General features: G+C 37.7%; 1 protein-coding gene across 1 annotated transcript in view; it reads right to left on the minus strand.

The window, feature by feature from the left end:
* mmp28 (matrix metallopeptidase 28) overlaps positions 1-15,471 on the minus strand; it is a 35,959-nt gene that overhangs the window by 12,517 nt on the left and 7,971 nt on the right. The window contains exons 4-5 of the mRNA XM_052109663.1: positions 12,970-13,191; positions 9,594-9,839 (exon numbers count right to left, since the gene is read on the minus strand). Coding sequence (XP_051965623.1) covers positions 9,594-9,839; positions 12,970-13,191 — 468 coding nt within the window. The remainder of the gene's footprint in view (positions 1-9,593; positions 9,840-12,969; positions 13,192-15,471) is intronic.

Raw genomic sequence — 15,471 nt, forward strand, 5'->3', positions numbered from 1 at the left:
CTCAGAAATCCTCAACACTGACCTCCACAGGGTAAGTTACAGCCCTCCATCTATTTTCAGTGCACTCGGTGGCCAGATCAGCACATTTTAGCATCTTCCTCACATAGGACACCTCAAGTCCCTCTTCCCATAGGACAGTAAGCTCAGTCGTAATGACATTTCTAGCTGACGTCAACCATAACACTACGTCTGATCTCAGAAGGACATGTTAGCTGCTGGCCAAGGTTGACCGCCATTGACCAATCACTTCCAATCACCAGGATTGAACTGTGTTGTTATGGTATAAAAATAAAAAGTTAATTCCTGTCCAATTCCTGATTTCCTTGATTCATTTTTATATCTCAACATCACCGCCACAGGGCAGGGTTTATTGCAACCCAGGTGTTTTCAGGTCTGATCTATATACAGTATGTTTCCAGGGACTTTTACATTTTAAGCATAAAATTGTGACCCTGCATGGAAATCTGCATATCTAATCATCTTTAAAACATTAGAAATTTACCTGAAAAGCAAAATCACATAAGATATTGACTTGTCAGCTTGAACATGAGTGTATTTTCTTGTTCTGCCGCTGGAAGATGTTGTTGAGTAGTGAGGTTTAGGCATATTGTTAAAACTAGTGGAAAAAATTCTACCAATGAAACAAGACAAAATACATCTATATTCAAGATATATTCTCTGAAAACAAGTTTCTTTCACTTTTAATGCAAATTTATATCGCAAGCCCTTTTAACATTTAATCATGTGCAAGATTTGAATTAAAGGTATCTAGAATTACAATGTCACTAGTTAAAATGCTAATTCTTATATCAGCAATGCAATTACTACTAAAAGTGCTAATTTTGGATATCAGCAATTAAATTTGTACTAATGTTAATTCTTGATATCAAAAATGGCATCTTTACTCCATGTAAAGGCCAGTTCTTGATATCAGAAATGGAATTTAAGCTAATGGAATAAAAACATGATTAATAATATCTGTAACTGCATTTTCACTAGAAGAATTTCACAATAATCTGCCATTCGCTCCTGTCCAAACGCAATTACTGATATGTATAATTAATTTCTTACAAATTCTAAATACATATATCAGTTATGTACTTCTTACAAAAGATAATTTCTTATATCAATAATTACTAGTGCAAATGCCCATTCTGATTTTAATAACTAGTAAAACATTTATAATTTTGATATCTGTAAATTAATTTCAACATGTTAGATTTGCTATTTCAGATATCTGGAAATGGATTTTAGATATCAATAAATGTAAATGTAATTGAAAATGTCTTAAATTACTTTCTTACTAGTTACAATAACATTATAGATATCTGAAAATAAAAATGCCACTTTACAGGTATGAAACATTAGCATTTTTACTAGCTGTAATAATAATAATAATATATTTTATATTTTTTTTTTGCTCTTGCAGTGCTACTAAGTGTACCCTTCTGGCTCATTTTGAAACTTACAGCACATCTTATCCATTGACTATGGGTAAAATAAAAGCCCTTGTATTGTATAAAAGCATCTTTTAAATAACACACATAAGTGTAAACTTGAACATGAGGACAAAATATATTATCTCAGATTATGGGAACACAAACAAAGGCAACAGATGATCATTAAGAGTGATTTTCAGGAGATGCCTGTAAAATGACAATTACAAAATTACAGCTAGTTTTAAACAACAAAGTGCATTAAACAATGCACATTGCTAAAAGCTGAAGGATTTTGCCTTGAAGGATTCTCTTTCCTTACCATTTGTCTGAAGACTCCATTAAAAGTTATAACTTATCTGAAATTAAAAGAAAATGTTTGATAGTTATTGTAAAGTTCTGTGATTGAGGAGGACTCTAGAACGCAATATTTCCTCTGATGATAAAGATAAACACCCATTTGTCTCCTAAATGTTTTTTGTGATTATTTTTTTTTTATTCATACAGTAAACAAAGAAAATCAAAACATATATACACAGAATCAACATTTAACCCCCACTATTACCCTTCCCAATCCCCAAACCCACCCCGACCCTCAACAAACATCCCCTTGGTCACACATGAGCATATACGTCCCCCAAGAATGCCAGGGGGTCCAATAGAATCGATGTAAATTCTTGAAATGCATAAGGTGCACCCCCATAATCTCTTAAAATAAGTTGAAGCTCTGTCCCCTAGACTCTGAATTAGCAGTGAGTAATACATTGATGCCTCATGACCTTTTCCAAAAGCAGTAATCACCTCTCCCAGAGTATCTACCACTTTAGGGGTTGTATGCTACTACCAAAAATAGTACAGTGCAGGTGGCGCAGCTGTAAATACCTAAAGAACTGAGATCTGGGAATCCCAAAATATTGAACCAAATTTTTAAAGGATCTCAACACTCCACTCAACATACTGTAGGACACCGAGTGTATTAACCTCCCTCACAATCCCCTCTGACCAGTAGAAAGGGGACTTATTAATACATAATTTTGTGTTCAGCCATATCCTCAAGGCAACATTTAAATAAATGTCCAAATTAAACACTCTGGACACTTATGTTCATACTGAGTGCAAATGAGTGATAACGGGGTCAAAGATTTGGATTTAGACCAATTAACTCTTTGATTCAAAAAGTTAAATGGTCTGGTTAATTCTGTGGAGGTAAGGCACAGATCTAGTGGGGTCGGAGACAAATAATAAAATATCATCTGCGTAAAGCAAAAGCTTATGCGCCACACCTCCTGCCACCACCCCTGGAAAATCATCCTCCGTTCTTATCATGGCTGCTAATGGTTCCAGGGCAAGACAGAACAATAATGGGGAAAGAGGATAACCCTGCCAGTTGCCCCCATCCAGAGTAAAATAATCTGAAATTAATCAATTCGTTTGTACCGCTGCCAGGTGTCTATAAGTAACTTAATCCAAACAATAAAAGTATTCCCGAACCCATACATTTCCAAAATCTTAAAAAGATAATCCCTTCCTACATATCAAACGCCTTGATATGAGATGGCAGCAACCGGAGTCTGATCATTTATATCTGACCACATGATATTGATGAAACGCCTAATGTTATCAGAAGAGCTACGGCCCTGAATAAATCCAACATGATCTATGTACAACAGATGTCATAACTAATTTTTGATAATATTTTTATGTCTAGCTGGATCAGAGAAATTGGGCGGTAACTCTTACACTTGCTGGGATCTTTGTCCTTTTTAAGAATCAGACTGATCCGGGCTTGTATCATGGTTGGCGGAAGCTTTCCATTATTTAATAATTCCGTATAAACTTCAAGCAAAAGTGGAGCCAAAATCTGGCCCCGGAGTCTTGCCTGTAGGCAAGGCCTTAATTACCTCGCCAAGCTGCTCCAAGGTTATCTCAGAATCAAGAGAATTTTCTTTGCTCTACCGTCAGTTTAGGAAGTTCTAATGGTTCCACCAATTAAGACGTGGAACTATAAAGATCAATATAGAATTCTTTAAAAGCATTTTACCACCAGCGGATTTCAATGAGGGAACGGTAGCAAAAGACTCTCTCTATTTTATAGATCTTGCCAGAAGTTTTCCTGCCTTGTTCCCTTACTCAAAGTATGACTGTCTAGCCCTGAATAGCCAAAACTCCATCTTCTGCTACAAAATAGTATTATATCTGTATTTCAATCGGATCAATTCCCTGAGGCCATCAGACAACATTCGGCACTTCAGTTCTGCCTCTGCACTTTTAATATTCCCTTCCAACTCCACAAGTTCTCGTGCTTTGTATTTTTTGGTGAATGGGGCATACTGTATGAGCCGGCCCCTAAGAACCACCTTAAGTGCCTCCCAAGCAACATCCACAGAGGATAATGAGGACCAGTTGGATTTCAGCCTTTAACATTTGTTGGAATTCAGGATTTTGCAAAAGAGTACATTAAAGCACCAACTATGTGATTTCCTTTTCTCCATATGTTGCAGCACCTCCAAAATCACCAGGGTGTGATCTGAAACTGAAATGTTTCCAATTGAGCAATAAACAACAGAAGAAAATCTGAATTCTAATATAAATCTTGTGGACTGATGAAAAATATGTATAGCCCCAACCAGATGGGATGAAGTCTCCAAATATCCATAAGACCAAGATTTGTACACATCCATGTCCATGTTGCTCTAGGGGATTTATACCATTTTGCTTCACAATGATAAAGGACTGAGTCCATCAAAAGATTAAAGTCTCCTCCAAATTTTATATCATGAGGGGTACCAGCAGCTTGCAACATCCCTTCAAGATCAATAAAGAAACCCTGATCATCAATATTAGGTGTGTAAATATTAGCCAAAATAAGTCTTTGTCCCTTAATTTCTGCTAAAACATTAATGACTCTTCCTAATTCATCTTTAATCTGTTTGAGACATTTGAATTGTAGATGCTTTCTAATAAGTGGTGGTGGCGTAGTGGCTAAAGCACAGGGCTGTTAATCAGATGGTCGTTGGTTCGAACCCCACGGCCACCACCATTGTGCCCTTGAGCAAGGCACTTAACTCCAGGTTGTTCCGGGGGGATTGTCCCTGTAACAATTGTACTGTAAGTCGCTTTGGATAAAAGCATTTGCCAAATGCATAAATGTAAATGTAAATAAGTGTAATGACTTCCCTGCTCTTACTTGAGAAAACATGTCCACCCCATATCTTCTCAAATTCTTCAGCTTCCTGCAGGGAGAGATGTGTTTCTTGAAGAAACATTATATCATATTTCTTACACTTAAAAGAGACATAACCTTCCTTCTTTTTATGGGGTGCCCCAACCATTCACATTCCATGTGGAGAGAGACAATCCACTCATATTGACATTTTGACATATGAGAAATAAAAGATTGTGTGTCAAAAACAAAATTATAAAGACCACATTCCAACATTAGTGCAACAATCAAACCCCAAACTTCCCCCTGAACCAAACAACAGAAAAAAGAAAAACATGCGCATTAACCCTGTACATGACAGCGCCAACTGGTGTCCATCCCTCTAAACTCAAACAGTCCATGTACGCCTACGAGATATTTGCCGTCGGATTGCTCAAGTCCAGTGTTTCTATACAAATTCTGTGAGACAGAATTACACAACAAAAGATAATCTATAAAACAAACTCCAGCCAATAGGCAGAATAAACACAAAGAACATGTAGATTCATCCACATAACTGTCCAGAAGGTGTGTTCCACCACTAAACTAACTCCAGCCGCTAGGCGGAACCAGCACAAAAAGAAACAAAAAAGGTGCTCAATTCCCTCAGTCAAGTGAATGATCAGTGACTCGGTCCACTCAGCTGCAATGTGAGTAGCACAAAATAACATCATAGGATGGAGCCAAACAACATGTCAACACAGCTGAAATAACTGTAACATTTCAGGGAATACAGTGTCAAAATCACATAAACTATAAACTATACCCATTTATGCACACCAATGTAAAATACAGATGGTCCCTCACGTTCATGTATATGCACTCGTACATTGGGGAAATCCCAGAGTTTGAGGTAATAGGGAAACACCACTAACTCCCAGTAGAAAGTTAAGGAAACAAACAGAACAACTCTGGAATATCAGGAAATAAAGCAAAGAAATAGAGATTAAAACAGCGAAGTCTTTCTTAGATTCCATGTTTTTATTTACACAGGGAAATTACATTGCTATGAAGAAAGCTGCTTACTGATCGAGCCGCATGTATACGGTAGTAAAGAGAAAGTCACGAACACAGCTCAATTAAACCTGTACACCGATTTCAAGACTTAAGCAGCTTTCTCGCAATAAATAGCTTTCTGGTGTCCATGTAAACATACGTCAATACTTCAATGCAGCATCTGAATCCAGATCTCTAAAACTGCTGATGCAATGTGCTTCTGGTCATGTCACAAGAAAATGGTGCGTGTTCGTGAGTCTGTATAATGTGGCCGATCCTAGTGTACTGGAAATATCAGAAATAACGTGCCGACTTCCTGTGTGATCATGTTGGGTGATTAACATAAGGTCACACATGCTGATGATTGAGCTTAACTTGTATTGAACCTGGAATATTTATTTAGTTGTAAACGGATTCGGCTTGTTGTTCATAATGGAGGGGCTAGAGCACGGGACTGAGCTTGAGCTCTAAGATCCCCTTGGACAATCTGATTAAGGCCAAATAGAAAGGGATCTTTGGAATAATAACTGCTATAGTAGTTACCAGTGGTGTTCCAAGGTGGGGCCACCCAAAAAGGTAAGATGAAAACGATCATTACATTACCATGAGCTAACCGATGCTTCGGTTAATACAAAGCACTCATCATCTACCTTTCAATTAAGTCTGAGGTAAACCACTTTTTAAGAACACTGTGCCAGACATAATAAAAAGAGAATATTACAGTTGTTACACAGTTATCAGTGACATTGTGGCTGCATTTATCTTCTAGAGAAGACCACAGACTAAACAATCTTCTCAAAACTATCTGTTACTGACCTTTGAGTTACTAGGTCCTTTACAGAAACCTTACAAATATCTTGACCTAGAGGAACATTTTATAGCGTTTGTGATTTCATATACTGTACCTCTGGAGACTTTTCATTCTATGTTTCAGTAATTTATCTCAGATGGTTCACATAAATGTCTATGTGGGTCGGTGAATCAGGACAAACTCAGGCTTTGACATGCTATTTCATGGATCACAGTAATTGTTAACGTGTCTGCTCTATTAAGACCCATGTTGAGTAATTGAACATTTTATGAAGGAATAATACAAATTCTGAATGCAAACGGCAATTTTTCATATCCAAAGTGCAACCGCTGTGACAGATAAGAGGTCAAATATGACAATCTCATGCCATAATGTAAGATCTAATGGGACAAATGGCACCTGTCTCCACCACGTGCATACTGTTTGTGAAAGGACAGGTGAATAAAACTATATATATACTTCTCAAATTATTTCTTTGCATTTATTTTTGAATGCAGTAAGTAGCTTGTCTAATTAAAACAATTGAACAAGGCTGTTATTAATATTGAAAATGATGACTGAAGTCAAACATGTGTGGACCAATAATTTAATAAAGGTCTAATTTAATAAAAAAAGTAAATTATATGCTTACATTTGTATATGCCATGCTTTTCAGGCTTTTTGTGAAAATGTCTAAAATATTTACCAAAAAAAACCTGGTTCAGATAAATTAGCATTGGAAGAATTTGATGAGCAATGTTTGAGGTTATCTCTGATCTCTGACTTTTGGTCACATACTTAGATATCTTGGCAAGTCTGAGCACAGTCTAAATAAATCTACTGAGAGGGGACACATGCCAGATTATATTTTTTTCAGGAGAAAGCAGGAAACATGCAAAATTCTTTAGCAGCTCTCAATTTAAGCTCAATGCTGTCCAGGAAAAACAATTACAATTTTAAATAGATTTGTGATTTTTCTTTCCACAGTGAATGTCTGTGCTTCATCAGATTATCTAGTATTTTTCCAACTAAGTCTGTCGATTTAACGAGTTCATTTAATGCAATAATATACATTTACATTTATACATTTGGCAGATGCTTTTATCCAAAGTGACTTACAGAGCACTTATTACAGGGACAATCCCCCCGGAGCAACCTGGAGTTAAGTGCCTTGCTCAAGGACACAATGGTGGTGGCTGTGGGGATCAAACCAGCGACCTTCTGATTACCAGTTTACCAATTATGTGCATTAGACCACTACACCACTACCATTCCAACTACACCACTACCACTCCATAATATAAAATAACATAATATAAAAAATAAACTATACAAAAATGTACACAATTATTCATGCTCCATGACCTGTACATAAATTACGTAAATAATAGTACATATTTTCCTACAATCGGAGCAATTCGAGCTTGAAGTACATGTAACTTTGTGTTTTTATGAGCGAGCCGCATCAGCAAGGGGTAGTCACCACTCCTCAACAAACCTCACAAGCAATGCAGCCACAGATTGAGAGCCGCTCACACAGAACCACAACAGAATACAGTTTTTGCAATAGTCAACGTTTCAACTACTTTTAACCTGACTCTGCGTCTACATGTGTGGACACTGCATTTTGACTTTGCTATATGCAATGCATAATTTAAATGAATTTAAACTGACTGAATAATGTTCACAACACTGTCATTCAAGGGATAAACACATGACACAACAGCATGGCGTCGATTTCTGTGAAGCGCTTCTAAGGGCACCACGCCAACATGTAAGAGTGTGCCTCTGGTAAGAAACCTCTTAAAGTTTTTAATTAAAATCCTTTTGGTTGTAAAAAGTAGCGTCTCTAGTGTTGTTTGATATAAAAACAATCCATACATTTTTCATGCGTCAACACGCTGATAAACATGATGTCCACATATGTAGGTTTCCCATATTTCTCACATATGTAATTTTCACCTTATTCCCTCAAAAGTTGAAAAAACATTTGTTATTTGGAATAACTTTAACACATCTGGAGGTTAAGTCATTAATTAAATAGGGAGCAAGGAAGCATCCTATAGCTTTCTATGCAGCTTAGTGCATTCAGGCTGCAGATGATGTTTGCACCACTCAACATGTTTGGCAGTCATGGAACAATGATAATCAGTACTTGGATTCAGAATTTATAATGCTACATTTTATTTTAACATGGTTGGCATGATCCTGGCTATTACTTTAAACAAGAATGATTTATTCAGCTTTACAGAAAATCAGCTGTAAAGTCTGTAACGCCCCAAAAACATGAATAACCAACACTCCTGGAAACATCATAAACTATTTGATGGAAAAAAAAAATATCTGACATTCTATAGCTTAGTATTATAAAACAAAAAAAAACAAAAAACATGAAATAGTCCCACTGTCCACATATGTGGACATACATTTTTAGAAAAACTATTTGCTTTAGAATATGTTTTTTCTTTGCTCATTTATTAGGTGCTACTTGATACAAATCAAAAAGGGAAATGGAAGCAGTGGACTGCACAGCATTTATGATGCTGGAAATGAGCATAGTAGCCTAAAGTTTAAATCCATTTCACAGAAAGTGCAAAGAAGTATGCAGATTCTGTCTTGGCCTACCCAAGAAAGCACTAATGTCTGTTTTCTCCTGGAGGGATGAAAGAGAGATTTTTCTGGCAAACTCACTGGAAATGGATTCTTGAGTTATGATCAGGACGATAAGGATTGCACTGGTATGCGCTGGAGATGGATGGTATGTAGGTTTTAAACCTGAAAGTGCAGCAGCGTGTAGAAACTTGCATGACATGCTTGAGAAACAGCTGACAGCTTCACTAGCGTGCCTGTTACTCATTCATGAACTATTCATGTTTACAGTGTAAATCTGTGTTTATCTCTCTCTGTTTCACTGCTGCCTGAATACTGTAAATGAGCTGTCATCATTCTCTTGCTGGATAAAAATCTCTTGTATCAACACAAGCTGTGTTTTGTGAGTTCAGGAATGTTTGTAGTGGACCTTTCAAAAGTATTTCACGTCAACAACCTAAATGTAAAACTCTAGTCATTTCTATAAAATATGATGTGCAGGTAAATGACAAATTAAATGGCCTCCCAATGATTTCAGAATGTTCAAAAGACATGATTTTCAAAATGACTTTTTGTTTACCATACAGTTGTTGAATAGCTGTGATGTCGTCCCAGCTGAGCAGCGCACTGTGGCCCATCTTCTTATAGTATGGTGACATGAGAGCATGACGGACGGGGGAATGAACCAATCCCAGAGTGTGACCGATCTCATGGGCAGTTACCAGGAACAGATTGTGTCCTTTAAGACCGGTTAGAGTCCAGCGCTCAGCCATGTCAAAGTGAGCTTCACCACGGAATGGGAAAAACGCGTGAGCCAGAGCACCACCTAATGAACATACAGGAATATAAAATAAAAGGAAGGAAATCTTTCCAATGTATACTTGGCATTTAAAAGTGCTGCACGCAATTTCAGCCATTTTGCTAACTTTAATATTGCACACTTACTCCAAATCTAACAACATGACTGACTGACTCCTTTTTTGCCATTTACAGCAGGAGGTCAAGTCTTGGCTGGTAAGCATGGGTAGTTTTAGCCCTTGCTGGTAGATGTTGTTGACTACACCAAGGGCGTTTCTTTCCATAAGCAGTATAAGCGGCCGCTTATGTCCCCTGAGCCACCAGGGGGCCCAGCAAAGCAAGGTTGTTTTTTTATTTTATTATAGGGGGCCCCCTTGTGGCCTGAGAGGGAAGGGAGAAATTACGTTGAGCAGTTATGCACACCAGCTGTTCTATTGGTTGTATGACGAAGGTGCTATTTCCATTGAATATGGTTATTTATAGTAATTTTTTGGTAATTTGTATAGTTACTTATTGTTCATTTATTGTAAAATTTTTAGCATTTTGTGTAGTTAATATAATCAAATTTGTTGAAGACTAGGCATATTGTGGGGTGATTCTTGGGTGGGCCTGGATCCGGGTTGGGGGGTGTTGGTGGGGCCTCTAAGTGGGATTTCTCTTAGGGCCCCCATATGCCCAGAAAGAGCCCTGAACTACACAATTATTTGGGCAAAATGCTTATTTCTCCATTGATGGGCATTTAAAAGTAGCAGTTTATACTGAAAAAATTTAATTTAACAACACATAAATCACAGAAATTTTCACTATATTATAGTAGATGTTTTATGGTTCTTATAAGCTTGTAAGTTTTACAATTTTTCCTAAAACGCTTTGGGTCACTTTTTGAAACAGTCTAATTCTATAAACTGTAAGTGTCACAACTGTATTGTGGGACATCACAACTCTATAGCATGTCTGCAAAATGTAGTAACTCACCCAAAACCATGAATTCATGCTTCAAAACCTAGTTATCGTGCTACCAAAATGAAAAGTTGTTTTGTTGTCATGTGAGCTGTACTAGTCAAAATGTTGATGTTTTTTCACCATGGCCGTCAACCCTGGAAATGTTTTTTATATACAAATTACATTTTTGTTCTACTTTTTTGTTGACACTGACTGCTTACTGTGCAAGTGTGCCAAAACATGTGCAATTTGCTTAAATGAGTAATAAACTCAAATCTAGTGTGAACAAGAAACAAATTGTTTAGATATTTGAACAAAGGTTTGAAAAAAATCATTCTCATTTGAGAACTGAGCCAAAGCGACTGAGAGAAACTGTAAATCGCTTTCCTGGTTAAATTAACACTATGGGCTAAATTAACTGACTGTGAACAATTACTTTTATTCCTTTTCACACAAACCGCAAATAAAACAGCAGATTATCAGTCCCTTAACATTAATTTTTCGCCTTGTTCCTCACACAATGCCATCTAATCACTTCTTATGACATCTAAACACTTTTACTGTAGCACATGACTTCTAATGCTACATTCCAGACAAAGTTGGAGTTGGGAATATCTGAGTTGAAATTTCCCAAATCTGACCTCAATAGGTTCCAGTCATGCCTCTTTACAGACAACACGGAACTCTGGATTTTCCCACCTCTGACTTGAAATTAATGACTAGAACGTCGCTTAAGGCTAAGCATTTTAATGTTTGCATTACAAAACCAAATACATTTACAAGCTTATTCAAGTGTGAGCAAATTGCGTGGTAGCAATGAACTTATAGCGTGATGTACTTGCAACGGGGTAACAGTCCTGAAGAGCACACAACCCGAAAGTGTCATAAGAGCACCACAAAATGATATGGTTGTGTTTCTTATCTCACATTTGCTTTCCTCATTCTATCGGCTAGGTTTAGGTTTAAGGTTTAGGGTAGGGAGGTCTGTTTTGTTGATTTGAAACTTGATAGAGCATTAACTTTAAAAACCTCATCTATTTGGGAAAAAATAGCACCACACAGTGGACATATCACCTCGGAACTGTTGTGATACGTGATGAGTAATAACATTTTTCATAAATGTCGCCACAGTCCCGTGATTTTCATCAGGTTGCTGCATCCAGGTCACTTTCTTCTGGGGCTGAATTAATCATGGCTGACTGTGAATAATGCATTTTTCATCAGTTCAATTTCTGTGTTGTCTGCTATTCTTTAGCCATAGAGCAACCAGTCAGGTTCTGGTAAATTTTTTTCCATAGACAAATACATTTTTAACAATAACTTTAAACCTTTAAAGCCTACCATCATCTCCAAGGTTGTTAATTGATGGCATATTCTCCCTTTGAAACCATCAGTTTGCGTTATTGCAACTTTTTTGAATTATTTAAATTTTTTAGAAATCATTTTTAATAGTGGAATTCCTGATAGTTCAAAGAACTACAATACCCATGAACCTGAAGAGAAATATCCACCAATCAGAGAATCGTGGCCAACAAAGTGCACCAAAAGAACTCTGCACCAACTGTGAATAATGCAGTCGGTCTTCTACACTCTTAAACTATTCATATATTAGTAAATATCATAATATTTTGCCAAAAAAAAATTATGTAGTGTTTCTTTACTTATAAAATATAAATTTACATCAAAAGTTCACAAGTTTTTTTTTATTTGATTTCATCATTTGCAATGCTTCATGGGATTGTAGTTCACTCCCTCATTAACATCAAGAACACAATCTTGTAGCTTTTTGTGTGATTTTCAAATATTTTGTGCAAAGTTTTTTATGTTGTGATTCACATTGAAACTGGTTGGTTTGGTTCATGGCTTACAACTCTTTAAAGAAGGATTTGATCAAAAAAAAAACATTGAAAAAAAATAAATGGGAAAAATACTTCCAGATTCATAACAACTAAAAAAGTAGGTGGGCGCTGTTGCGCTTAATTGTAAATGTATTTACTTGAAGTTTTAAAGTGTAAGTTGTTATGCTCAATTAATGCTCAATTAAGATTAATTGTCTATAGTTAATCAACAGCTTGCCACAGATACGTTGCATAGACAATACATTTAAAATAACACTGAATAACAAAATCCGACCAACTTTAAAAACATTTAAAAATATATATATATTATTATTATTATTTGAGGTTTAGGGCATAGTAATGTAAGTGCTTTTTCACCTGGTCCGTCGAATGCATTTCCTGTCCCATCATTATGTTCTCCTTCAAAAAAGGCCAGACGGATGTCAGTGGGACCGTGGCTGTTCTCCTGGAAGTCCAGTCCAGACACATTACTCCAGAGCTTGAATGCAATGTGCACTGCAAAGCGCACTTGACTGGGAGAGAGGTTCCTTGGCCAGTTTACGATGCGATACGTCAGGTGACGTTTGTACCACTTCTCTCCTATTGAAGTAGAAACAATCATCAAACCAATGTTCAGTCCCAAACATTTTATATGTTAAGAAGGTGGTTTAAAGTCATAGTTTTTTTTGACATCGATTAAAATAGATGTGTTCTGAGGTTGGCATTCTTGTTTATTTCTAAGACTAATAATACAAATTAGTCAAGTCAAGTCAAGTCAAGTGGTTTTTATTGTCGTTTCAACCATATACAGTTAGTACAGTACACAGCGAATCGAGACAACGTTCCTCCAGGACCATGGTGCTACATAAAAACAACATAGGACAAACACAGAACCACATGAGACAACACAACTAAATAAAATACCTATATATATATATATACCTAAATTAAATATCTGTTCTGCTTGAAGAGCCGCAAAATTATCAAAAGGAAAAAGAAAAAATACTAAAGAACAAATAAAAATCACATGGTTTCAGAATAAATAAGTGGGTTTATTAGAGTCCTTATAAGGGGCGTATCTAGGGCTATTGTAAGCTTAGTAGAGAGTCACTACAATTAACCATTGTTTCACTATAGTCAGGTGCACAGGTAAATGTCTAAACCTGCTGGGCATAACTGCCTGTCACACCTCCATCAGTGCCTTCAGTTGTCCAGCTATGGGGTCATCAGGTGGGAGCCACCTATCACGGATGTTTTGCCACATTAATCCCAGAGCATCTCCTGGTGGTGGGGCAGTGATCAGGGACATCTCCTTGCCACCCCCCGCACCTGGACACCGGATCCTCTCGATTCTTGCTCTCCCATCAAGACATTCCTCCATTCCAGTCCAGACATTCCTTACAACCAGGGTTCTATGCACCCCTCCCCATGAGCGAATCTACCCTACGTCCTAGGCCTCTTCTCTGTTAGAAAAAACACAATCTATCAAACTCTGCCTACCACCAGTCCAGTGCTTGTCCTTAAAGCAATCCTCCAACAGATTATGTAGGAGAGCGAAATGAGAAACAAGCTGCAAGACTGTGTCAGCTGTCCATACAAAGCCTAGCTTGGCCTGGTTTCGCTCCCCCACTCAATCCCTCTCCAGAAACCCGCGAAAAAAGGACCAAGTGTGTCAGCGGAAATAGTTCATTCCCACCCTTTTCCTCTTCTACTTGCTACCTCACCAGCAATTGTACCCTATTCATACTTTCTCACTTCTGCACACCCCATTTTTCATTCCTCCTTCTTAAACATTCCCAGCTCCCTTTTTCTGCTTCCTCTGCCATTTCCTTCAGAGACTTCTTCAACGCTGATCCAAAGATATCAAAATCGTTTCCAACAGGTGCTGCATTGATGTTCCAATAAACCATCGACACCCAACCTCCACAGGGTAAGTGGCAGCCCTCCATCCATTTTCCCTGCAGTAGGATCAGAATAGTTTAGCTTCTTCCCCACATGGGCTCTCTCTCCAGTCCCTCTTCCCTTGGGACAGTAAGTTCAATCATTATGACTTTCCTAGCTGATGCCGACCATAACACTATGTCCAGCCTCAAGGAGGTGATAGCAATCTCAGAAGGAATTTTTAGCTATTAGCCAAGGTTGACAATCATTGACTAATCACTTCCATGTGCCAGGATTGACCATCCCTACCTCCATGCCGTTTCTTGTGCGGCACCTCCATTTTTAACTAAATCAAATTTGCTACTTCTGAGGAGCATGATGGCCCTTTATTCTACACCCCTCAAGGATCTGTGGCAGCTTTTGCAGAACCTGATCCTGCCGCCACCTGTACCATCCTTGTGCCAAGGCAGTATTGCACCCAGCCAACATGTACAACAGATTTGCTCTTGGGGCATCTCAGTGGGGACAACTTTCCTCTTTACCATACCACAGAGACAAATTTCCAGGACTTGGAAGATTGTCATAGGTGGATCTTATTAGAAAACTAGTGGGTATCTTCCACAGGTTAGCACATACTAAAACTCTATTAGATGGACCTTCCCATAATGTCCAGTGCCCTTACTTCTGCTGGCTGACTGCTCAAATCATATACCCTTTCACTTCCATCTTAGTTTCTTCTGTCACTACCAATGCTTTCTTCTGTTTTTTTAGAGGCTGCTGACCACAGTTTGTTGAATCTTCATTGGTCATATATTTTCAAAGTACAAAATATGATTTGAGAGACACTAATACTACTTACGATATAGATGGTACAAAAATTGGGTGACGTGCTTCATAACACGTTCGGCAGCAGTTTCCCAGTTAAATATCCAGCGGGGGGTGCCAAAAGCAAGTGAAATGGAGTCGTAACCAGACGAGGTTTTAAAGGTGAATGTTGGA

Source organism: Xyrauchen texanus, chromosome 38 (assembly GCF_025860055.1).
Source record: "Xyrauchen texanus isolate HMW12.3.18 chromosome 38, RBS_HiC_50CHRs, whole genome shotgun sequence".
Classification (NCBI taxonomy): domain Eukaryota; kingdom Metazoa; phylum Chordata; class Actinopteri; order Cypriniformes; family Catostomidae; genus Xyrauchen; species Xyrauchen texanus.